This window comes from Myotis daubentonii, chromosome 5 (assembly GCF_963259705.1).
Source record: "Myotis daubentonii chromosome 5, mMyoDau2.1, whole genome shotgun sequence".
Taxonomy (NCBI): domain Eukaryota; kingdom Metazoa; phylum Chordata; class Mammalia; order Chiroptera; family Vespertilionidae; genus Myotis; species Myotis daubentonii.
In genome coordinates, this window is record NC_081844.1 from 19126200 (window position 1) to 19150176 (window position 23977).

The following is a 23977-nucleotide window of genomic DNA, read 5'->3' on the forward strand; positions in this document are numbered from 1 at the left end:
TCAGCAACTCTAAATGCTAAAATGCTGGAAACATGCCTAAGGTTGGAGCTGCAAGGCAGTCCATGCCATCAGCCTCGACAAGGAAAACACTACCCATTGCTTCTGCAAGTGACTCACATGCAGCATAAACATTTGTGAACTCCCAACAGCCTACCTTAGAAGCAGGCGGGCCCCAATTATCCCCTTTTGAGACAAAGGGAGGAGGGAGGAGAAGAGAGAAAGCAAGAGATGGCCTCCTGGGACCACTCCCCTCAGCCGCCCTCCAGACCTCACTACAACTTTAGTTCTGGAAGTTTTCCAAATGGAAGCTGCCTTGGGGTCTTCATTGGGGCTCCCTTACATGCCCGTCACCTTATGGGCACCTTGCCACCCCCTGAACCATTCCTTGAGAGAATGCCTCACTCTTAGCTCCAGTTACAGAAGACTCGGGGTGATCACGTCTCCATTCCTGCTTCCTTTGGCAGATGCTTCAACGCCTAACACCCCGTTGAGAGGAGAGCTCTCCGGATATTTAGCTCAGCCCACTCCCCGGTCCAGTCAGTCTTGGATCCCTGTGGAATTTTGCAGTTGTGGTGTCAAGAAACATCTTGGACCTGGACTGGGTAGCCACCCTTGAGGCTTTAAAAGCCCATGGTCCACCCCTCGACATTTCCTCCAGGCTGAGCATGTTCAATTCCAGAAGCTGCTTCACTCACAGGAAAGCGCTGAGATTCCCCAAAGATGCTGGTTACTTCCTCCGGAATCACAATATTTTCATGTTAGCCCTGAGCTGCTTGGCGAGGGATCTAAAATCACCCTGGATGTACCCCGAAACCTGTTCTGCAGGGGAAGAATGCTAGGGAGGATTTGTTCTCTGCATCCTGAGCAGCCCGCTCTGCAGAGACCCGGGACAGGTCGGGAAGGGGAGAAAGAAGGGACTGAAGACCCACGGTTAACAAGTGTTAAAAGCTCATCGGCACAGCTGCTAGTGCTACCACAAAAGGAAGGGGGTCTGCTAGTAGGGACCTGGAGGGTGGCCCCCATTTCCCACTGCAGGCAGCTGGACAGGGAGAGCGGCCAGCTGTTTCCGTGTTCAACACACAGCACTAAGATCTTACACAAAGCACACCTGCCAAAAGGTACTGTTCACTGGCTTCTCTCATTTAGGTCCGATTCACTGACAACATGCCTGGGAATTTGTTTTTCTATCCAGATCCTGCCATGAAATAAAGGGAGGAGGGGGAGGGTGCCCCTCACCTGGTTAGGCCATGAAGGACTGTTCCAGAAGCCTCAGTCAGGCCAGCAACCCTGGCAAACCCATAGAAGGCTATGTGTGGAGTATTTGCTAGATGGAATCAGAGCCTCCACGATGAAGCCCTGCCCTTGAGGAGCACACATTTTTGGGGGGCACAAGTCCTAAGCACAGAGAATGTTCTGTGAACACAAAGCAGAGGCAGGCAGTGGGCTGTGGTGGATAGTGGGGGGTGTGAACAGATGGATCAGCCAGGAACCAAGGAGGCAACACTAGGGTTGTGCAAAAAGCTGAGACAGGACCTCCAGTGGGAGCTGGGCTAGTGGCCCGGGAGGGGTGCTGGCCCAAGAGGAGGGCAGGGTGATGGAAGCTAGGGGGCCTGGCGGGTGGGCTGAGGGGGTCACATGGAGAAGTTGGTTTTGCTCTGAGATTGAGGAAGCCCCTGGCAGGTGTCAGACGGGGAGGACAATGAGCAGCCTCCCACCAGTTAGAGTGGGAAACAGTGGCACAAAGCCTGCAGGAGGAGGAGGTGGCAAAAGGGGCTGGACCAGGATGCGGCGAACAGAGAGGAGAGCAAATAGGAGTGAGTGTGGTGCGTACTCAAAAGGAGAGGTTCAGAGTCCATTGCGAGTGGAATCAAACTGGGGAGATCTCCTGCAGTGACAAGGGCTTTTCCTCAAGGAGGGATATTCCTGGGACCAGGACCTGTTGGCTGGAAGACCCGAGGTCCTTGAGCAAGGAGAGGCATGAGGGCTTTCTGGAACAGAGGCAGCCAGTGAGACTTGGAGGTAGGATCTCTACCTCCCAGCTCTCTATCGGATGCTGGCAGGCAGCACAGCCTCTCAGGTCCAGTGAGGGCTGGTCCTCCCCTGCCCACCCACCTACTCACAAATCCTCCCCCAGCATGCACTCCTGGATCCTGAGAGCAGATGACCCCTGTCTGGCTGCCACCACTGGTCAGCACATTGCACAAGTCCAACCTCAAATCTTCCCCAAACCTATGCCCTCTCCACAGTCCCAACTTTGGTCCAGGCCCCCTCCTCTCCTGCCAAAGGGATCCTTCCAAAACACAAATCTGACCTGTGTGTCCCCTTACCCATATCCTGCACCTCCAGTCTCCCGCCTCGTCCCTCCCACCCACTCCAGCTCCTCTCTGACTCCAGACCCGTGAAAAGCCTGTCTCCTCCACCTTCAGAACTTGCACACACCCCTTGCCAGCACCCAGAACTATCCACCTCACCCGACCCCCTTCGCCTGAGCTGATGACACTAAACATCAGATGACACAAACCTCGATCTTGAGGAGGCGCTCAGAACCTTTCCAAGAAGGCAGGAGCCTCCAACTTGGCCTCGGGATCATTCATGGCAACCACAGGGCAATGACTGCAACAGTGTTTCACTCACTCCTTGCTGGCACGCAGGAGCCCCAAGGGCAGGACCCACCCGTTCCCCTCCCTCCTTTCATAGCAAGCCCAGCACCAAACACAGTGGCAGGCACACAAGAGGCATGTGACAACCACCAGAAGAAGAGCAAGATGTCATGAGTTCGCCCGAGCCGGTTTGGCTCAGTGGATACAGCGTCGGCCTGCGGACTGAAGGGTCCCAGGTTCGATTCCAGTCAAGGGCATGTACCTTGGTTGCGGGCACATCCCCAGTAGTGGGTGTGCAGGAGGCAGCTGATGGATGTTTCTCTCTCATCCATGTTTCTAACTCTCTATCCCTCCCCCTTCCTCTCTGTAAAAAATCAATAAAATATATTAAAAAAAAAAAAAGATGTCATGAGTTCATCCACATGTTGACTGCTTTTATCTGGGCCCTTCCCCTTCTCCCTCTCCCTCTTCTCCCACTTCAGTTCTCCTTCTCCGGGGTCATCAATCCCAAGTCTGAAACATGCCCTAAGACCAAAGGGAGGGAGTGCAGAGAAAGCCCCACTTTTAAAGTGTCTGGTGGGGGCAGGGGGGGGGGCAGAATGCAGGCACAAAACCTATACCCTGGCCTCGCTGAACGCTCCCCTGCGGATAGGTAATCAAAAATAATGCTGTTAAAGAAAGTGAATGATACACCGGGTGGGCTCCCTGGAGATGGCACAATGATAGCAGAAGCTAATAAAACCTTTCTACCCCAGTTACTATGGACAACAAGAAGAAGGTGTCCCCAGGGGGTAGCAGCTACCATGTGGAAGCAGTCCAGCTGTCAGACAGTCAATTTCAGAGCACCCTGATCAATTCAGAGCAAAGTGTGGAGTTTTCAGAGCAATTTCACATCATGAGTTCATTGGACCCTGCCGGGACTCTGCTGGCAGAGGTGAAGAACGGGGCACCTCACTCCCTGAGGAAGGATGAGCAGCATGGTCCGACCCCCCAGCACCGCCAGCCCAGGGCTCCTTCCAGTTTACCTCAGGCTCACCTGCCCCCATCCCAATACTCCGCCAAGACCCACCACACTTGTGCCCACGCACTGTTCCAGAGCGTCAGGCTCTCACAGTGACTTCTGCTCTCATGTTGCAGAAGCAGCTAAGACTTGACATGGTCCATTTTCCCACTGCCCTGCTACTGTCCCTCTCATGGCCACCAAGTAATGATGTCATCGTCCTCCCAACTGCTCAGGCCAATTGCCACAGACTGAATGTCTGTATCTCCCCAAAACTCATATGCTGAAACCTAACCTCTAATGTAATGGTGGTAGACAGTGTGGCCTTTGGGAGGTGATTAGGTCATGAGGGTAGAGCCCTTGTGAATGGGATCAGTGACCTCATTAAAGGGACCCTAGAGAGCTCCTAGACCCTTGCACTATGTGAGGAGACAGTGAGAATACACCATTTATGAATCAGGAAGTGGCCTCACCAGACACCTTGATCTTGAACTTCTAGCTCCCAAACTTTAAGAAATAAATTTCTGTTGTTTATAAGCCATCCAGTCTACAGTATTCTATTTCAGCAACCCAAATTGACAAAGAGACCAACTTTCTCTTTTCCCCACCTGCCACACTGACCTGCCAATGCCCCATGATCCTCTCCCAGCCCACATAGGCAAAGTGGACAGAACACTGACTTCATCAGAGCCCCAGGACAACATCACTACCTGTGCAGTAACACATGCACATACAAAGTGCTGGGCACCCTCTGAGCACACCCTCACCCTAGCTCACTTTTTCAAGCTACCCTGCCCATGGTAGATTCCTCCCACTTTCCAGATGAGGAATCTAACGCATAGAGGTGTGTAGATATGCCCAAAGCACACAATGAGTATGTAGGGCTGTCCTACCTGTGAAAGGAGGGACCACAGACATGTGGGTGTGATGAGGCCCCTGAAACCACCAGAATTCCCAAGAGGAATAGTGGAGTCCCCATGTCTGAAGGACCAGCTGAAAAAGAGGATGAGGCCAAAGCAACAAGAACCTTCTCATCCTCGAGTCTTTTGCACAGGCACTGGGGGACTGGACTCTTCCAGAGCCTCGAGGCTGAGTGGACACAAGCTAGGATGCAGTCAGAGATGCTTTGTTAGGAAAATTTAAACAAACAAAGGCCACCAACCCAGGAGCAGACACTTCAGCAGTACTGTGCCAAACCCAATCATACTGTGTCCTGGGCACAACTTCCCAAGGAAACACCTGTGGGCGACATGTCCCTTACCCAGATACCTCACCTCACCCCCAGGAGCAGTGTGCGTCAGCAAGTCTGGGCCCCATCCAGACACCTTTAGGGAAGATGGGCCAAGGAGTGAGGATGCCAAAGGCCCAACGTCTGAAGAGCCTCCGTGGAGAAAGGGCTCCTCTGGAACTCAGCCAGCTAGGTACCTCATAGCGATGGAATTTTAGCTGGGGAGGTTCAACTCCCTGGAGAGTACCTCTTCCCCTAACACCCTGCACAGTTTCAAACCTCTTCTCCTTCCAGGAACCTGAACCTCACGGAGGGCCGAAGGTGGAGCTGGGAGGGGACCCACTAGAGGACAAGTGTCTTTTGTGTGACTGAGCCTGCAGCCAGTCTCCACCTCCCCTCCTCAAGCCCTGGCCGAGGCAGCCATGCTTCATCTATCCCGGAGGTTCCGCTCAGTCATTAACGACCGTCTCTACTAGGCAACGGGTTTTTTGTTGATCCCTGGAGACAGGAAGGAAAGAGAATAAGCTTTTCTCTTTCATTTTCCCCCCTTGGTTGCAGAAAAGAGAAGTTGGAACAAACAAGTTATATAATACGAGGGGTGGTGGGGGAGCACAGCCCCTCGAGGACAGTTTCTCAAGTTGTGCGACTGCTAGAAGGGCCAAGGGGAAGACAGGACCTGCCCCCACCCCAGGCCAAATGGCAAAACCTTCATGGGACAAAAAGGCAGATGCAGACACCTCCTGGCAGACTGAAAAGGCAGCCTTCCAGACAAGGCCAGCCAACTCCTGCCCCCAGCAGTGCCACAAGTTTCCCCAAAAAGGCTATGGACCAACCTGTCCATAGATGAGACTTCCCACCTGCCATACTGCAAGCTCTAGAGAGCTTTTCCACACTCTATCCATCCCTCCCTACCTGGCCATATTTCTTGAACACTTATTTCCTCTGTGTAGCCTTGTGTTTTAGACATATAAAACATGGTTCCCACCATCAAGGCATTTCCACTAATAAATAGACCAAGCAGTGTTGAGTGGTGATCACGTGATCAAGGATACAGGACAGACATACGATCCAGCAATTTTGTTCCTGGTATCGAGCCCAAAGAAATGAACACAGGAGTTCACATAGCAGCACTATCCAAAATAGTCAAAAGGTGGGTCCAACTCCAATGTCATCAGCTGGTGAATGGATAAACAAAATGTGGTATGTCCACACTATGGAATATTATGCAGCTATAAAAAGAATGAAATACTGATGCATGCTACAATGTAGATGAACCTCTAAAACATTACATGGAATGAAAGAAGTCATTCATAAAAGATCCTGTATTGTATAATTCTATTTATAAAGCAGGTAACTTTATAGAGACAGAAAGTAGAGTAGTTGCTAGGGGCTGGGATAGAAGGGGAATGGAGAGTGACTGCTAATGGGAACAGGATTTCCTTTTGAGGTTATGGAAATGTTCTGGAAATAGATAAGGATACATAACAACATTGGGCATGTGCTACATACCACTAAATTGTACACTTTATTTTTTTTTTAAATATATTTTATTGATTTTTTACAGAGAGGAAGGGAGAGAGATAGAGAGTCAGAAACATTGATGAGAGAGAGAAACACCGATCAGCTGCCTCCTGCACACCTCCTACTGGGGATGTGCCCGCAACCCAGGTACATGCCCTTGACCGGAATCGAACCTGGGACCCTTCAGTCCGCAGGCCGACGCTCTATCCACTGAGCCAAACCGGTTTTGGCAACTTTATTTTTTAATTAATTAATTTAATGCCTTACCAGGAATCGAACCAGTGACCTCTTGGTGCATGGAGCAACGCTCAACCACTGAGCCACACCAGCCAGCTTAATTTATTTCTTAAATCCTCACCCGAGGATATGTTTATTGATATTAGAGAGAGGGGAAGGAAGAGTGAGAGAAAGAGAGAGAGAGAAACATCAATGCAAGAGAGAGCTATTGGTTGACAGGGGGTCAAACCCACAACCTAGGTATGTACCCTGACCTGGAATACAACCTGCAACATTTCAGTGTACTGATGCTCCACCAGCTGAGCCACACTGGCTGAACTGTATGTATACTTTAAATGAGTGAGTTTTTACGTTATATGAGTTTTACCAAAAACAAAAAATAACAATAAACAAACAAACCACACACACATACAACAAGGTGGCCAGAAAAAGTGCCCTCAGGGCTAGCTGAACGCAGGTCATCAGGCAGGTGACTTTGGGAGGCCATGACCTTGGAGTGTGGAAGGATGAAGAATAAAGCAGGACAATTCATACAGCAGGCCTGGCTGGCCCATTTGGAAGAAATGAAGAAAATAATACATGAACAATGCTACAAAGGCCTCTACATTTCAAAAGATCCTTGGAGACTGCTGTGTGCCACATTCCCCTTCTAAACCTCGTCTTTTTAAAAATGTATTTTATTGATTTTTTACAGAGAGGAAGGGAGAGGGATAGACAGTTAGAAACATCGATCAGCTGCCTCCTACACACCTCTTACTGGGGATGTGCCCACAACCAAGGTACATGCCTTTGATTGGAATTGAACCTGGGACCCTTCAGTCCCCAGACCAACACTCTATCCACCAAGCCAGACCAGTTAGGGCCTGGTCTTCTTTTTGTATGCTCCATCTCACCGTATTAGGGCTTCTTGCCTTCCTCCCTACACTGGCACCACAGGAATAAGACACACATACACACACACACACACACACACACACCATCAGTTGCTCCAGACAACATACAGTGATTTTTCGCTGGGATGGATGGAAGGGGGTAAATGGGCATTTTAGAGATGATGGAGATGTCTTTTTTTTTTTTTAAATGTTTAGGTCTTGGGGCTTTTTATTTTTTTTTAAATATGTTTGTATTGATTTTAGAGAGAGAGGAGGGGAGAGGAAGAGATAGAAACATCGATCAGCTGCCTCCTGCACACCCCCTACCAAAGATCGAGCCTACAACCCGAACATGTGCCCAGACCGGGAATCAAACTGGTGACCTCTTAGTGCATGGGATGACATTCAATCAACCAAGCCACACCAGCAGGGCAGCAGAGATATCTTTTAAGAAACTGCCTCTCGCCGAAACCGGTTTGGCTCAGTGGATAGAGCGTCGGCCTGCGGACTGAAAGGTCCCAGGTTCGATTCCGGTCAAGGGCATGTACCTGGGTTGCGGGCATATCCCCAGTAGGAGATGTGCAGGAGGCAGCTGATCGATGTTTCTCTCTCATCGATGTTTCTAACTCTCTATCTCTCTCCCTTCCTCTCTGTAAAAAATCAATAAAATATATTTTTAAAAAAAGTGCCTCTCAAAACAACAATGAGATAACATCTCACACCTGTCAGAATGGCTATCATCAACAAACAACAAGTGCTGGCAAGGATGTGGAGAAAAAGGAACCCTACTTCACTGCTGGTGGGAATGCAGACTGGTGCAGCCACTGTAGAAGACAGTATGGAGTTTCCTCAAAAAGTTAAAAATGGAACTCCCATTTGACCCAGTAATCCCACTTCTAGGAATATATCCCAAGAAACCAGAAACACCAATCAGAAAGGATATATGCACCCCTATGTTCATAGCAGCACAATTTACAATAGCTAAGATTTGGAAACAACCTAAGTGCCCATCAGCAGATGAATGGATTAAAAAACGGTGGTACATCTACACAATGGAATACTATGCCGCTATAAAAAAGAAGGAACTTTTACCATTTGCAACAGCATGGATGGAACTAGACAGCATTATGCTAAGTGAAATAAGCCAGTCAAAGAAAGATAAATATCACATGATCTCACTCATATGTGGGATATAATGATCAACATAATTTGATGAACAAGAATAGATCCAGAGACAAATGGCAGGGGGAGGGGTTATAGAGCAAACAAAGGACTTGTATGCATGCATATTAGCATAATGGACACAGACACTGGGGCGGTGGGGGCTTGCCCAGGGTGGGAATGACTGGGCGGGGGGGCGTCAAGCTGGGAAAAAGGAGACATATGTACGTAAAACTTTAGACGATAAATAAAAAAATAAAAAAGGAAGTGCCTCCATTTAGAAAAGATTTCTTAGATATTACATTAAAAGCATGATCCATAAAAGAACATTGATAAACTGCATCTCATCAAAATAATAAACACCTGCCCAGTGAAAGATATTAATAAAATGAAAAGACAAGTTGGCCCTAACCGGTTGGCTCAATGGATAGAGCGTCCGCCTGTGAACTGAAGGGTCCCGGATTCGATTCCGGTCAAGGGCATGTACCTTGGTTGTGGGCATATCCCCAGTAGGAGGTGTGCAGGAGGCAGCTTATCGGTGTTTCTCTCTCATCGATGTTTCTAATGCTCTATCCCTCTCCTTTCCTCTCTGTAAAAAATCAATATAATATTTTTTAAAAAGACAAGTTGTAGACTAAGAGAAAATATTTGCAAAACATGTATCTGATAAAGGGCTTGAATCCAGAATACATAAAGAACTCTTGAAAGTCAATAAGATACCCTGACAGGTTTGGCTCAGTGGATAGAGCATTGGCCTGAGGACTGAGGGGTCCCAGGTTCGATTCCAGTCAAGGGTATGTACCTTGGTTGCGGGCACATCCTCAGTGGGAGGTGTGCAGGAGGCAACTGATAGATGTTTCTCTCTCATCGATGTTTCTAACTCTCTATCCCTCTCACTTCCTCTCTGTAAAAATATCAATAAAATATATTTTTTAAAAAAAAGTCAATAAGAACTTTGGACAGCTACTTTTGAAGAAAAATCCTATCAAAGGCAAACAAACAAAAGAACAGCAAACAAAACTCCATTACAAAGATCTCTAGACCTGGATGCTTTTTAAATGGACTCTATCATGTGGAATCTCAGAAGGAAAGTGGGAGAGGGTGGGTGGGTGGGTGGGAGGTCATCAACCAAAGACCTTGTATCATATGCTAGTATGCATAACACATGGATGCAGATAGTGGGGTGGTAAGGGTCTGGGGTGGGGGTGGGAGGGGGGCTGGGAGTGGGCTGGAGGGGGGTCAATGGGAGGAAAAAGGGGACATATATAATACTTTCAACAATAAATGTTAAAATTAATTAATTAATTAATTTAAATGTACTTTAAAAATAAAGTCAGTAAGAGCCCTGGCTGGGTAGCTCAGCTGGCTGGAGCATCATCCTGATACTCGAAGGTTGAGGGTTCAATCCCTGGTCAGGGCACAAATAGGAGTCAACCAATGAATGCAAAAATAAGTGGGACAATAAATCAATGCTGATCTCTCTCTCTCTCTCTCTCTCTCTCTCTCCAAAATCAATCAATAAATAAAAATTTAGATCAATAAGAAGACAACTCAACTAAAACATTGACAAAAAATTTGAAGACACTTTACCAAAAATATGAATAGCCAATGAAATCATGAAAAAATGTCCAACATCATTAGTTCTTACGGACATGCAAATTAAACCCAAAATAAGATACCATAATACGCTTACAATTGCTAAAATTAAAGACTGGCCACATCAGTGCTGGTGTGGATGGGGAGCAGCTGAAACTCTCATGTATTGCTGATAGGAATGCAAAATGGTGCAGCTTCCCTACCATAGAGGATCCAGTCATTTCACTCCGAATTATACACCCAAGAGGATGGAGTATATGTCTCACAAAGATACATAATCAACCCAGCTGGCGTGGCTCAGTGGCTGAGTGTTGACCTATGAACCAAGAAGTCACGGTTCAATTCCCCATCAGGACACATGCCCAAGTTTCGGCTTAATCCCCAATGGGGAGCGTGCAGGAGAATCCATGATTCTCTCTCATCATTGATGTTTCCATCTCCCTTTCCTTCTCCCTTCCTCTCTGAAGTAAATAAAAATATATATATTTTTTAAAATATACATAACCAAATCTTCACAGCAACTTTATTTGTAATTATCAAAATAAAAACAACAGGTAAATGGATAAAGAAACTGTGTCCATCCATACAATGGAACACTATGCTGTAGTGAAAAAGAACAAGCTTCTGGTACTTGTAACAACTTACATGAACTTCAAAAACATCTTAAGAGAAAGAAACCAGTCACAAGAAGCCACCGATTATATTATCCTGTTCTTGTAAATTTTCTAAAAAGGCAAAATTACAGAGAAAAAAAAACCGGATCAGGGTGTGCCTTGGGCCGAGGGTGGGAGCGGGTTTCACTGCAACGGGCTTGGACAGAACTCTGAGTCGTGATGAAAGCGTTATGAAAAACTGGATTGTTAATGGATGCATACTCATAAACTTATTTTTATTGAATTTATTGGGATAACATTGGTTAATAAAATTATATAGGTTTCAGGTGTATAATTCTATAATACACCATCTGTATACTGTATTGTGTGTTCATCGCCCCCAGTCAAGTCTCCTTCCATCACCATTTATTCCCCCTTATAAATTTATTGAAAGTCAATGAACTGCTCAGCTAAAATGAGTGAACGGTATCACATGCAATAAATTATACCTCACCCAGATGATCCCACCCCAGGGCCTAAGGCAAGGACCTGGGTCCACTGTCCCCTCTTATCTGTTCCTCACATGCCACCTCATGCCTGCTCACCACACCCTGCCCACGTTACTGGCTGAATGTCTTTCCAAACCCTCTGAATCTCTCTTGCTCCCTGCTGGAGGCCTCCAAAGCCCAACTGGAGCATCTGGGCCGCCAGGCCTTCCTGGCAGCACCACCCCAGGTCCCCACAAGGAGAAATGACACCACAGCGCACAAGTACTGACCAACTTCATCATTCATCACGTTGACTGAAATGATTTGCTCCCATAACCTCTCCAGTAAGAAAGAGCCCAACTTTTGTACGGGTCAGCCAAGGGTGGCCGGCTGTCGGAGGGGGCTGGGCTGGGCTGGGCTGGGCCACAGTGGCCCCGGGCAATGTCAAGAGGAGGGGAGGTTGTGCTCCCTAAGGCGGGTGTTCTTCCCTCTGAAAACCCAGAACACCACCTGTAAACATCAAGTTTTACACCGATTCTGGGTTCAAGCAACCAGTCTCAGGACTTAGCCAAAAGGAAAGGGGACTGCCCTCTTACCAAAAGGGGTGAATTCTGGCCCCTTAGTCTGAAGGCAAGACCTAGCTTCAAGTCCTTTAGCGGGGTGGGTGCGGGGGGGGGGATATTTAAACCCCATGGGTTGGGAAAGGATAGATCTTCTGTGTTTTCTTTAGACCTTCAGGAATCTCTCACCATCCTCAGGCTCCCCAAGACCTACTCTGGCCCCTCAAGACCCCTATCCCCGTCCCTGCCCATCAAGACTCACTGGGACCCCCCCAGGGCCCCACAGTCTCCCCAGCCAGGTTCTTCCAGGCCTCTTAGGCCTCTTGCAGGTCCTCATGTTCACTTGAGCCCCTAATCCCAGCCCTCCACAGCCCTCACCCACCCCAGGTCCCCTCAGCACGCCCTCGGGGCCACCTTTACAACACTCGGGGGCCCCTAGCACCCCTAGAAAAGCTTGGGCCTCAGTCCCTGCAACCCCCCTTCAGTCCCCTCCGCAGCGTCCCGAAAACAGCACCGACCACCTCGGGTCTGCCCCCGCCCCTTCTCAGGCCCTCTCTGCCTCCCAAGCCCCTTGGCGTTCCAAGTTCCCAGTTAGGAGCCCCGAGGTTTCCCTTCACACCTCCAAGCCCCCCAACGCCCCCTCTGGCTCCCAGAGCCACATGGAGACCCTCGAGGTCCTGGGGCTCCCAGCCCTCCTTCAGGTGCCCCTCAGCAGCCCCTAAAGCCTGCGGTCCCCCGGAGAGACCCTCGGGCCGCCCAGTACACTTCCAAGCCCCGGGGCTCCCCGCAGATCACCTGAGCCCGGGGGCAGCTGCAGGCCCACTGCGGGCCCGGTCTCACCTGCTCGGGCGCTCCGGGCCCGGGCCTGCACCGAAGCCAACGCCACCGCCGCCGCCGCCGCCGCCGCCACCGGACTCCGCCATCTTACCGCCGCGCGTTCGAGTGACGGGGAGCCGCGCGCCTGTCCAGAAAACTGCGACTTGGGGATCGGGGGGCGGGGCATGCTCCGCAAGGGCAGGACCTGAGCGATGAAAGGGGCCGGGCGTGTCTGAGGGGGCGTGGTCTCCGGGGAGGGGCGTGGTCTGAAGATGGGCGGGGCGAGGGGAGAAGCCTTGCGCTCCTGAGTAGAGGAGAGGCGGGGCCTGTGGCGAGGGGCGTGGTCTGGGGAGAGAGGGGCAAGGCTCAGTCCACAGAGGGGCGGGGCCTGATCTGGGACGGGTCGGAGTCTAAAAGACGGTTGCAGGTGGGGGGGGTAAAGGTGTGGCGATCGGCGAGGGTGGGACCAGAGAGAAGCGGGTGGAGGGGGGCTGTGCGGACCGTGAGGTGCAGCAGGTCAGGGACAGGGTCTGCTACGGAAAGGGCAAGGGATGGAGCCTAATGGGAGGTGGGGCTTGGGAAATTGGACCCCGAGCCCTGAGAACCACTCATCCCCTCCAGAGTCACTCCCTCTCCAAGACCTCCCTCTATCACGGGAACTCTCACCCTGTGCCCAGGTGTCGAACTTCCAGCCCATGTTTGAACCAATAGGGCCTCCTCCGTAAAGCTCCCAGAGCTATTTCGGGCACCTCTACTCCCACCCCTTGGAAAGTCTAGAAACTCTGCCCTGGCAAGGTTCAGACTCCTAGGATGCTCTCTCCAGCCTTGAGCCCATTTATTCTTTCACTCTCTGAGTCGGAAAACCATCTTTTGTCCAGCGAGCAAGACCCAGGGGTCCAGATGGGGCTTAGAGCCCTCCCTGCAGTCAGCGCTCAGAGAAGAGGGTGGACATGGACTGGAGACTCCGAGGAGACAGCAAGGGGCCTCTTGAGTAGATAGAACCTACTGTAGGTAGAACCAGACCCAACTACTCCACATCCAGCAGAGGGTCAAGTATATACTAGGTGTTCAATCGATCGTTTGTGTAAAATGCTCAGGAATTGACACTTCAAGTTCACAGATACCAGGTGCGAAAGGACCCTGCTGACCTCTCCAGCACACAATAAGTGCTCAATGTTGAATGCGTGCATGAGCAACGTGCATTCCCAGCAATCTCTGCACACTCACACACACACACACACACACACACACACACACACACACACACACACACGCTCTCCTGACTGTGGTCGGCGGCCACTCAAGCCTTTGTTCCAGATGAACCACATGCAGGCATCAAACCCTGCTCAGCTGAGACCTACAGCTCACACACCCGCCAAACATACGGCTGCAGTCAATGGCATCCATATGCACACACACTTCATAAACACCCAGATTCAACCCACATGTCAGACAGACAGCCCAAGATCACTGGGCCCCTGGCTGTGTGCACATGCAGGGCATGCTGCAGACACACAGTGCTGTGGTCACACTAGGTACTCCAGGAGTGCACGTCACAGGACAGCCAGTGCAAAGAACCTGAGGCAGGGGTGTACCTGGAGTGTTGCCTGGCAGGGAGAAGTGAAGGAGAGGGGTGCAGTAGGTCATGGAGAGCTTGTGGGTCACTATGGAGGCATTTTCCTACATAAAATGAGGAGAGGGGCTTGTCAGCAGAGGGGATGTAACCAACATGACAGTAGGGGGCAACATCTTGAATAAGGGACAATACTTAGGAGTGTTCTAGGACAAATTATAGGACTTGCCCCAGGGTAATGGCAGAGAAGGGCTGGGAGGTGGTCCTAGCCAGGAGGTACTTTGCAGGTGGTGCCAATAGGAGATGCAACAGATGGGATGTGGGGTGAGGCAGAGGAGGCCAAGGTTCTTGGCCTAGCACGACTGCCTGCCACACCTGAGATGGGGCACGGGCAGGTAGGGAACCTGGAGGGACACCAAAGGTTACTGCACAGCCTCGTCCAATAATGATGACCTGTGAGCTGGCAGACCCCACAAGCGGGGACACAGCAGACAGCATCCTGAGGCCTAGCCACCATCTGGCCCGCAGCTGACATGGCTCGCTCAGAGGCAGGGGCCTTGCCATCTGCTCCCCTGCTCTGGATCAGCTGCGGGGCTCACGGACCCAGGTCAGAGCTCAGAAGCCTTCTAGTAACCCTTAGGTGTTACAGAGGAGGAAACTGAGGTTTGGCGGGTAGGAGATGCCTTGTTTCCTACAACCTCATGCTGGGGCCTCCTCCACCTATCTGCCCTTCACCACCGAGTGGCCTTGGAGCGAGCTGTAAATGCTCCTAGTGCTTAGTTTTGCTTCTTTATAAACTAGACAGGTCATCCTGGCTGGTGTTACTCAGTGGTTAGAGCATAGGGTCACAGGTCCAATTCCAAGTCAAGGGCATATACCTGGGTTGCAGGTTCATACCCACCCCAGTCAGTATGGGCTTGTGCAGAAGGCAACCAATCAATTGATGTTTCTCTCTCTCTCTCTCTCCCTCCCTCCCTCACTCCCTTCCACTCTGGAAATCAATGGATAAAATACCCTCGGGTGAGGATTAACCAAAAAGCAAAAAATAATAAATAAATAAATTAGGTCAACATCTGATGAATACTCACTATTATCACCCTGAGTTCTGCATCCACTTCTTAGGAGCCATGAGGCTTCGACAGGTTGCTCTAGCTATTTATTTTTAACTTTAAAAAAAAATTTTTATTGATTTCAGAGAGAGGGAGAGAAACATTAATGATGAGAGAGAATCATCAATCTGCTGCCTCCTGCATGACCCCTATTGAGGATTGAGCCCGAAACACAGGTATGAAATTGAACCCTGACATCCTGGTTCATGGGTCGACATTCATCCACTGAGCCACACCATCCAGGACAGTTTTCCCATATTTAAAATGACCCTGAAGGGCAGAGCACAGAGACCAGGATGAAATAAACAACATACTGTGCTCAGAGCAGCTCAGTGAGTAGCCCTGAGTCCATGCCAGCTGACGGCACTTCCCTTCTCCCCCATACCCACTCTCCACTCCCCAGCACTACTTGACTTTTCTATCTAACAAGGTCTGTGTTTTAGTTTTCCTTTTTAAAATTGAGATATAATTCTCATAGCATAAAATTTACCATTGTAAAGTATACAATTCAATGGTATTTATTGCATTCGTGATGTCATGCAACCATCACGTCTATCTAGTTGTAAAACACTTCTATCATCCCCAAAGGAGATCCTGTCCCCAGTAGCACTCACTCTCCATTTCTCCTCCCCCCCGTTCCTAGTAACTAGTAATCCGTTTTCTGTCCCTATGGGCTTACCAATTCTGGCTTATTTTATTCAGCATAACATTTATGAGGTTCATTCACGTTGTAGCATGTGTCAGTGCTTCACTCCTTTTCATAACTAATATTCCATTTTGTTTATTCATTCACCCATTGATGGACACTTGGATCAGCCCCAGATGGAGTGGATGGCTACTGTGAATAGTGTGCTGTGAACATGTGTGCACATGTATTTGTTTAAACACACAATTTCAATTCTCTGGGGGTATATGTCAATTTTACAGATGAGGAAACTGAGGCTGGGAGGGTGTGAGTCAGCATTCAAGAATGTGGATTTGGTTTGAGGCTGGCCTCTGCCAGACACATGTGGCCTTGGGCCTGGGGAGCTACCAGGACCCCTGGCTCAGAGGAAGAGACCCTGGAGGCCCTAAAGGTCCCCTTGCAGCACTTGGTCCCTATCAGCCATTACGTATGAATAGTGTAGTGGTGGGGGCTGCTGAGACTCCTCTTCTCCCTGAAAGCCCACTCTCCCTGGTAAAAATCACTGGAACCTGCTTTGCCCACCTCGCACGAGGTCCTCCCAGGTTTGGCTCATCTCTAGGCAGTATTCCTGACTCTGTCTGGCTGTGGACTCTCATCTTACCCCAACACCCCACCTGAGGTGGGGTCCCCAAGAGCGGCTCTGATGCAGCCTCCCACACACTGCACTCCCGAAGGGCCCAGAGCCCCAAGCCCTTGCTGTGTGACTGCAGGAACCCTTCGCCCTCTGCATTTGACCTTCTTCCCCATCCGGGAAGGAATGCAGAACTGGTCACTCTTTTCTCAGGGCCAATTAGTGGCCCACGGTGCACATGCTGTGGACATTGAGTATCTGGCTCAGAGCCTTTTTGGAGGAAGGGAGACTCATTCTTCCTGAGAGAAGGATTAAGTTCATTCCCATTTCAGAGGTGTGGGAAGTGAGATCCAGAGAATCTAAGAGTCAAGAGTCACAATGATTCGTTCCTGCGCTGTGTATTTACATAACGTGCCAGGTGCTGTCCAGGGCTCTGAACCAGGAAGAAAACAAAGTCCCTGCCCCTGGGGAAGTTGACATTCCAGGGGCGGTCAGATGATAAACAGGAAAAGGAAATGGATGACAGTTCCTCCAAAAGATCCTTATGGAGCTACCCTGTGACCCAGCCATTTCACTCCAAGGTATGTGCCCAAAGACAAGTGAAAGGAGCTGCAAAGACCCAATTTCTTTAAAAAAAAAAAATTGTATTGATTTCAGAGAGGAAGGAAGAGGGGACAGAGATAGAAACATCAATGATGAGAGAATCATTGATCAGCTGCTTCCTGCACACCGGCTACTGGGGATGGAGCCCGCAACCCAGGCATGTGCCCTTGACCGGCATCAAACCTGGGACCATTCAGTCCACAGGCCGACACTCTACCCACTGAGCCAAACCAGCTAGGGCCAAAGAGCCTATTTCCAAACCAGGTCACATGCTGAGGTTTTAGATGGACATAAAATGAAGAGGGTGGGGATACCACTCAACCTACTACAGGTCTTTATCTGAAGGAAAGGAAGACGTGGTTTCACCAAAGATGTGAACAGAAATGGTCACAACAGCCCTAAACTGGAAACATACTAAGGGTCCACCAACAGGTCTGTGAATAAACAAACAGTGACATATTCACATAATGGAATACTACGCAGCAAGGAAAAAGAACCAGTGCCACATGCATCCCACAGGTGGATCTTGCTGACATTAAGTGAAAGAAGCAGGCGTAAAGAGGACACACTGTATAAATCCATTTGTGTCAAGCTCACAGACAGGCCACGCTAATCTACAGCGACAAGTTGGGACAGGGACCGCTTGGTGTGGATCATCAGGGAGGGAAGGCACTAACCACAAAGGGGCACGAGGCCTTGAAGTGATGGAAATGTTCTATTTCTTGATTATGTAGCAACAGGAAAGGGGGGTTATGTATGTCAAAACTAAGTGCTTAAAGTGGTTGCCTTATTGAATGTAAATTTTGCTTCATTAAAGCCAGTTTATTTTTTACAAAAGCAAAAATAAAAGAGGCCAGATGGAGCCAAGGTGATAGAGGTAAGACCTGGGGCTGCCTCTGGGGGGTGACTAACTGGAAAGAGTCAAGAGGGACCCACAGGGGCTTGGGGTGCTCTGTACTTGGGTCACAGGAGTGTAAACATTCATGGCTCTATACAGTATAAATGGGTGTATATTGCTGTTTGTGAGTTACACTTCTATGAAAAAGAAAGACCTAGAGACTCAGAGTTAAAGGCTCAGAGTAAGTAATTTGCCCAAGGCCCCATCAGGGAATGTCAGAGCCATCTTACCCTGGAGCTCACCACTGGTCTCGTACTGCTTCCCTCCAGTGCCAGGTGCTGGGCTGTAAGCATCTCAGGCAAGATCCCTGCCCTTATGTTCCAGAATATTCTGGAATGTATATTCTTTTTTATTCTTTGTTTTGTTTTGTTAATCCTCACCCAAGGATATTTTTTCCATTGATTTTTAGAGAGAGTGGAAGAGAGAGAGTGAGGGAGCTGGGGGTGGGGAGAGAGAGAGAAACATTGATGTGAGAAGAGACACATCAATTGATTGCCTCCGGTATGTGCCCTGACCAGGGCCAGGATTGAACCTGCAACCCAGGTATGTGCCCTTGACTTGGAATCCAACCCGTGACTCTATGATGCGCGGACCAACCCTCTAACCACTGAGCAACACCCACCAGGGCTGATTCACAAACAGCAATATATACCCATTTTTACTGTATATTCTTTTTTTAAAATATATTTTTTATTGATTTTTTACAGAGAGGAAGAGAGAGGGATAGAGAGTTAGAAACATCGATGAGAGAGAAACACCGATCAGCTGCCTCCTGCACACCCCTTACTGGGGATGTGCCCACAACCAAGGTACATGGCCTTGACCAGAATCGAACTTGGGACCTTTCAATCCACAGGCCGACGCTCTATCCACTGAGCCAAACCGGTTAGGGCATGTATATTCTAATGGGAAAGACAATCTGAGACACACAAACTGATCAATGACCAAGGCCTTTCCTGATGGTGAAAACAGCCATGAAGTCAATGGGCTGAGAGCCACCAAGCGGAGAGGGACTACATTAGCCATAGGTTAGGGACAGCTTCTTTTAAGGAGGTGATGTCCAGCTTTAATAAAAGCAGGGGACAGAATATTCTAAGATGTTCCAGAACATTCCAAAACATTGTGTTGTGGAAAGGCCCAGAATGTTCCAGAACGTTTCAGGTGGAAGTAATGTGTAGGCCCCAAACCTGATGCCAGAAAGAGCCTAAGAGATAGAGACAAGAAGCCACACTGGCTGGGGCGACGTGGGCAAAGCTTGGAGCAAGGAGGGAGAGTGTTGACAAAGATGTATTGAGAGCAGCCTCCTGGAGTGTGGGACACAGCTGTGACTGAGACTGCTCGCGCGTCACATCTGGCAGAGGGAACATTTATTAAACCAATCATCACACAAGCAAAGAAGCAATAATATAATTGTCAACATGATAGAGGCTTGAGTTGGGGCATAGTTACGTAGGGGGGCCAGGCTGAGCCAGGAGGGCAGGGAGGGACATTCAAACTGAAGACCTGGCCAGGAAGATAGCAGAGCCTTCCAGGAAAAGGGACAGCCTGCTTGGGGACCTTGAGGAGGGAGAGTGCCAGGAGCCCTGTAGAGTCTGGTAGGACTGGGTGTGAAGTGGGTGATGGGCAGAGTCACATGACACAGGACCCCTGGAGGCCTCAGCCTCCCTATTGGGTAGATGCCTGGCCTTGAGCAGGAACTTGTGTAGCCCCCAGGGGGGCCTAACCTGCACCTCCCACACATAAACAGAAGATAAAGACATGAGTCCCCTGCCCTAACCGGTTTGGCCCAGCGGATAGAGCATTGGCCTGCGGACTCAGGGGTCCTGGTCAAGGGCATGTACCTTGGTTGCAGGCACATACCCAGTGGGGAGTGTGCAGGAGGCAGCTGATCGATGTTTCTCTCTCATCGATGTTGCTAACTCTCTATCCCTCTCCCCTCCTCTCTGTAAAAAATCAATTAAAAAAACAAACAAAAACCTGAGTCCCCATCCTTCCCTGCAGACGCTGGGGAAGTATTACGGGGACACCTCACTGCCTCCCTCCCTTCCTCAGCAGATTACCTCCCAGGGCTCAGTACTCAAGCCTGTCTCCGGGAAAACAGGACAGCCGGTTGCCATGACAACCCTGTGTTATGAGGACACATGAGCACTACTGCCATGATGCCAGCCACCACCCACCATCCATCAGGTCTGCAGTGGGTACAGCAGGAAGGTGGAGGAAGGGCCAAGATGCCTGGAAGAACTGGGAGAACAGAAAAGAACCCTGAGGCTTAGGGAGCTGTGGTGAGCCAGGGCTCCTCACCAGGGCACCTCTGCTAGCCCTCACCCCTGAAAGGAGCCCCAGCTGGAAGCAAAGGCCCTCTCTCTCCTGTAACCCCAAAAGGGACCCAAAGCCCTTTGCGTGGCACTCGGGCCCCTCTCCCAGTGAGCCCTCAGAAGGGCAGGTGATGTGAGCAGGGATTACTTTTCTTGGAACACACACACACCTCCAACACACACTCATGCACCTGGGACATACCTCCCTTCTCCCCAGATGCTATCCATCCTCAAAGTCCAAGTTAGCTGCCACCTCTTCCAGGCAGCCATCACTTATCACCTTCCTGGAAGGGACTTGTCTCCCGTTTCCACACATCCGCAGCACTCATGGTTTCTACCCTCACCACCTAGCGTTATTAATTCCACATCTACGAGGCATTCACTCTTGGCCCAGCCTTGGGCTGGTCACCAGAGCTATGAGATTTAATACACTAGAGCCCTGGCCTGTGTGGTTCAGTGATTAGAGCATCAGCCTGCACACCAAAGGGTCATAGGTTCAATTCCTGGTCAAGGGCACATACCTGGGTCGAGGTCCAATCCTCCATCAGGGTGCACATGGGAGGTAACCGATCGATGTCTCTCTCTCTTTCTCCTTTCCTCTCTCTAAAAATCAATAAACATATCCTCAGATGAGGTTTTAAAAAATTTTTTTTAAGAATTGATACACTACACACAGCGTCAAACAAACAAAACACAATCTCGAGAGAGAGAAGGGAGAAAAAAGATTCAGAGATCAGTCACAACTTTTGAGTTCCAAGAAGCTCAATGCAAACTGACATAAGCCACAAATCAAGAGGCAATGTGGGCTTCAGGCACAGCTTGATCCAGGACTTCCAGCAATGTCATGAAGACAGTCTCTATCTGTCTGGAAGGCTCTGTCATTTGGTGACGTATGACCCTTGGTAGCTCCAGACACCCATATCCTCCCAGCTCAGCAACTCCAGTTAACAGGGCATGTCACTCTCCCAAGAAATCCCACCAATACTAGAGGAGGCTTGGGTTATGCTGCTCAACTTCCCCTGAGCCACATAGGTTTGGTCAAAGCAAACCAGAGTTCTATTAGAAGGGAAGAAGAAGGTGCTAGATTTCAGGTAGATTCCTACCAAGTCCATGACAGCATTCTCAATAGAATGAATAGCTGCTGTAACAAAGGCCCAGAGGCTGGACCATTGATGTTACTGCAAGAAACAATGAGGAAAGAGCCCATTCTGTTGGTCGACTAAAAGATGGGAGGGACACAGCAGGAGAGGTGCCTGCCAGTTGGCAAGTATTGAAAGCCCTTAAGAGAAAATTAGGTGATGTCTGAGAGCAAGAGGATGTCATGGGAGTCCGTAGGGGAGGGACATGGTCTGACCCCACATAGGGGATGGCCTTGATGGGGAGAGGCTGCTTCTGGGGTCCGAGATGGAAACAAGGAGAAACCCAAGTACACATACTGATCCCCTGCTCCATGCGCCATCGTCTATGAGACCCATGGAAGATGTCTTCATGGAGCTTATAAAATTATGTTGTACCAACGTTGAAGTAATTACTATTTAACAATTATAATTGTTTAGTAATTACTATGTGAAGCACTGGGAGATTGACAGGGAGCTAAGCATGGGTATAACAGGGAATGAATGCTGCCCAGTCTGGGACGACTGGGATGTCTTCTGCTGAGGAGCATATTTGGTTAAGAATTTGGGCAGAGCCAGGTGTTCCTGGAAGAAGGAAATGCATGTGCAAAGGCCTTGGGGTTGGAAGGAACATAGTAGGCTGGAGCGTAGTGAGTGAGAGGCAGGCAGTCTCTGTAGAAGTAGTTAATGTGTTTTTTTTAATTTATTTATTGATTTGAGAGAGAAGAAGAAGGAGGAGAAGAAAGAAGAGGAAGAAGGAGGTGGAGGAGGAGATGGAGGAGGAGGGAGGGAGGGAGGAAGACATCCATTTGTTATTCCACTTATTTATTCATTCATTGGCTGCTTCTTGTCTGTGCCCTGATGGGAGATAGAACCTGCAACCTTGGCGTTATCGGGACAACACTCTAACTAACTGAGCTACCAGGCCAGGGCCAGAAATGGTTAATGTTAATGAGCCAGATTGGGGCGGGGGGTAGGGAGGGTCATGCTGGTACATGTTTGGGCTCCTCATGGCAGCAGTAAACCCAGAAAAGAGGTGATGTCTGGGTTTGGATTTGTATAATACTGACAGCTCCCCAGCTGCTGAATGGAGCTGGAAGGTGGCTGGAGGGGAAGCAGGAGCTGAGAGCAGAGGTGGTAGCTTGGACCTCAGGTGGTTTCCATGGTGATAGAAAAGCATGTGGGCTGGAAGCCAAGGGGACAGGTCCTGCTGATGGGATAAGGTGGAGTGAGGATAGGTAAGAATCAGGGGCCACCAGGTGTCTGGAGCCATTGGGATGAAGAAGACAGGGTGGAGATGTAGGAGAAAGGACCACTAGGGGCCCTCCCAGCTGGGCTAAGCAGTTCTGGTAGCCATTTCAATTGACAGTAGGGATGTTTGCACAGCACTGTGGATGAGTCTAATCCCACTGATTTGTACGCTTCAATACTGGTTAAAATTCTATGTGAGTTATATATTTTATCACCACAAAAAAAATAGAGGAAAAACCTTAAGTATATATCAACTCAAACTGAAGAAAATGAAAATACTGTTCTTCAGCCACCTAGCTTATACTGCAAGGGCTCTGTAACACCATGTGGCTGGGGGTGGTGCAGGCGGGACGTTTCTGTCATCACAGAAAGTTCTACCGGGCAGGGCTGGCCTGCTTCCACTTCTTATCTCTGTCCAGGTCTCATTTCCTGGCAACGTTCCCAGGGGCGGCCCTGAAACCACAAATCGGGCCCAGAACGACACCTGGGGGTCTAAATTGCCTCTATGTTGAATCCTGATGCTCACGGTATCAGGCAGGGTCCTAGCAGCAGCAGGAGACACTGAGAATGGGAGATCCAGGAGTGCTGTAACGAAGGGGTTCTTTGCAAAGGTGTGGGCAAGGTTGGGTAACTGACACAAGCAGCCGAGGGGAGCTGTTACCACGCCCAGGCTGAAGGCTCACTTGATGGAGGTGGGTGAAGGGAGGGACATGTGCAAAGAAACACCAACTTCTCCTCCTTCTTCCCATCTCCTGTTGGTCCTGTCATCCCCCTCTCCCTCCCATCACCATGGCTGACTCTAGCAGAAGGCAGAGAGCCCAAGGGAATCAACCTCTAGTCTAGGGGCACAGGAGCCACAGGGAGTTCCCCGGGCCTCCCCCATCTCAGAAAGGGCCTGATGGGCAGAGGTCACGGCCATGCTCAGGCCACTCTTCCAAGACAAACAGAAGCAAGCTTTGTTCAAGACACTGTTGTTGTTTTTTAATATATTTTATTGGTTTCTTACAGAGAGGAAGGGAGAGGGATAGAGAGTTAGAAACATCGACTCAGCTGCCTCCTGCACACTCCCTACTGGGGATGTGCCCGCAACCAAGGTACATGCCCTTGACCAGAATCGAACCTGGGACCTTTCAGTCCGCAGGCCGACACTCTATCCATTGAGCCAAACCAGTCAGGGCCAAGACA

At 49.6% G+C, this 23977-nt stretch overlaps 1 protein-coding gene across 4 annotated transcripts in view; it reads right to left on the reverse strand.

Moving 5' to 3' along the window:
• Positions 1 to 12836, reverse strand: part of KLHL26 (kelch like family member 26) — a 29103-nt gene extending 16267 nt beyond the window's left edge. For 2 of the 4 annotated variants that reach the window (XR_009452934.1, XM_059696153.1), the window contains exon 1: positions 12697 to 12836. Coding sequence is in view for 1 of the 4 variants with exons in the window: in XM_059696153.1 (XP_059552136.1) it covers positions 12697 to 12779 (83 nt within the window). In the remaining 3 variants the exon portion in view is untranslated. Of the gene's footprint in view, positions 1 to 11586; positions 11787 to 12651 lie in introns of all 4 variants that reach the window. The other 2 variants (XR_009452936.1, XR_009452935.1) reach the window with 2 other exon arrangements.
• Positions 12837 to 23977: the final 11141 nt, after the last annotated feature.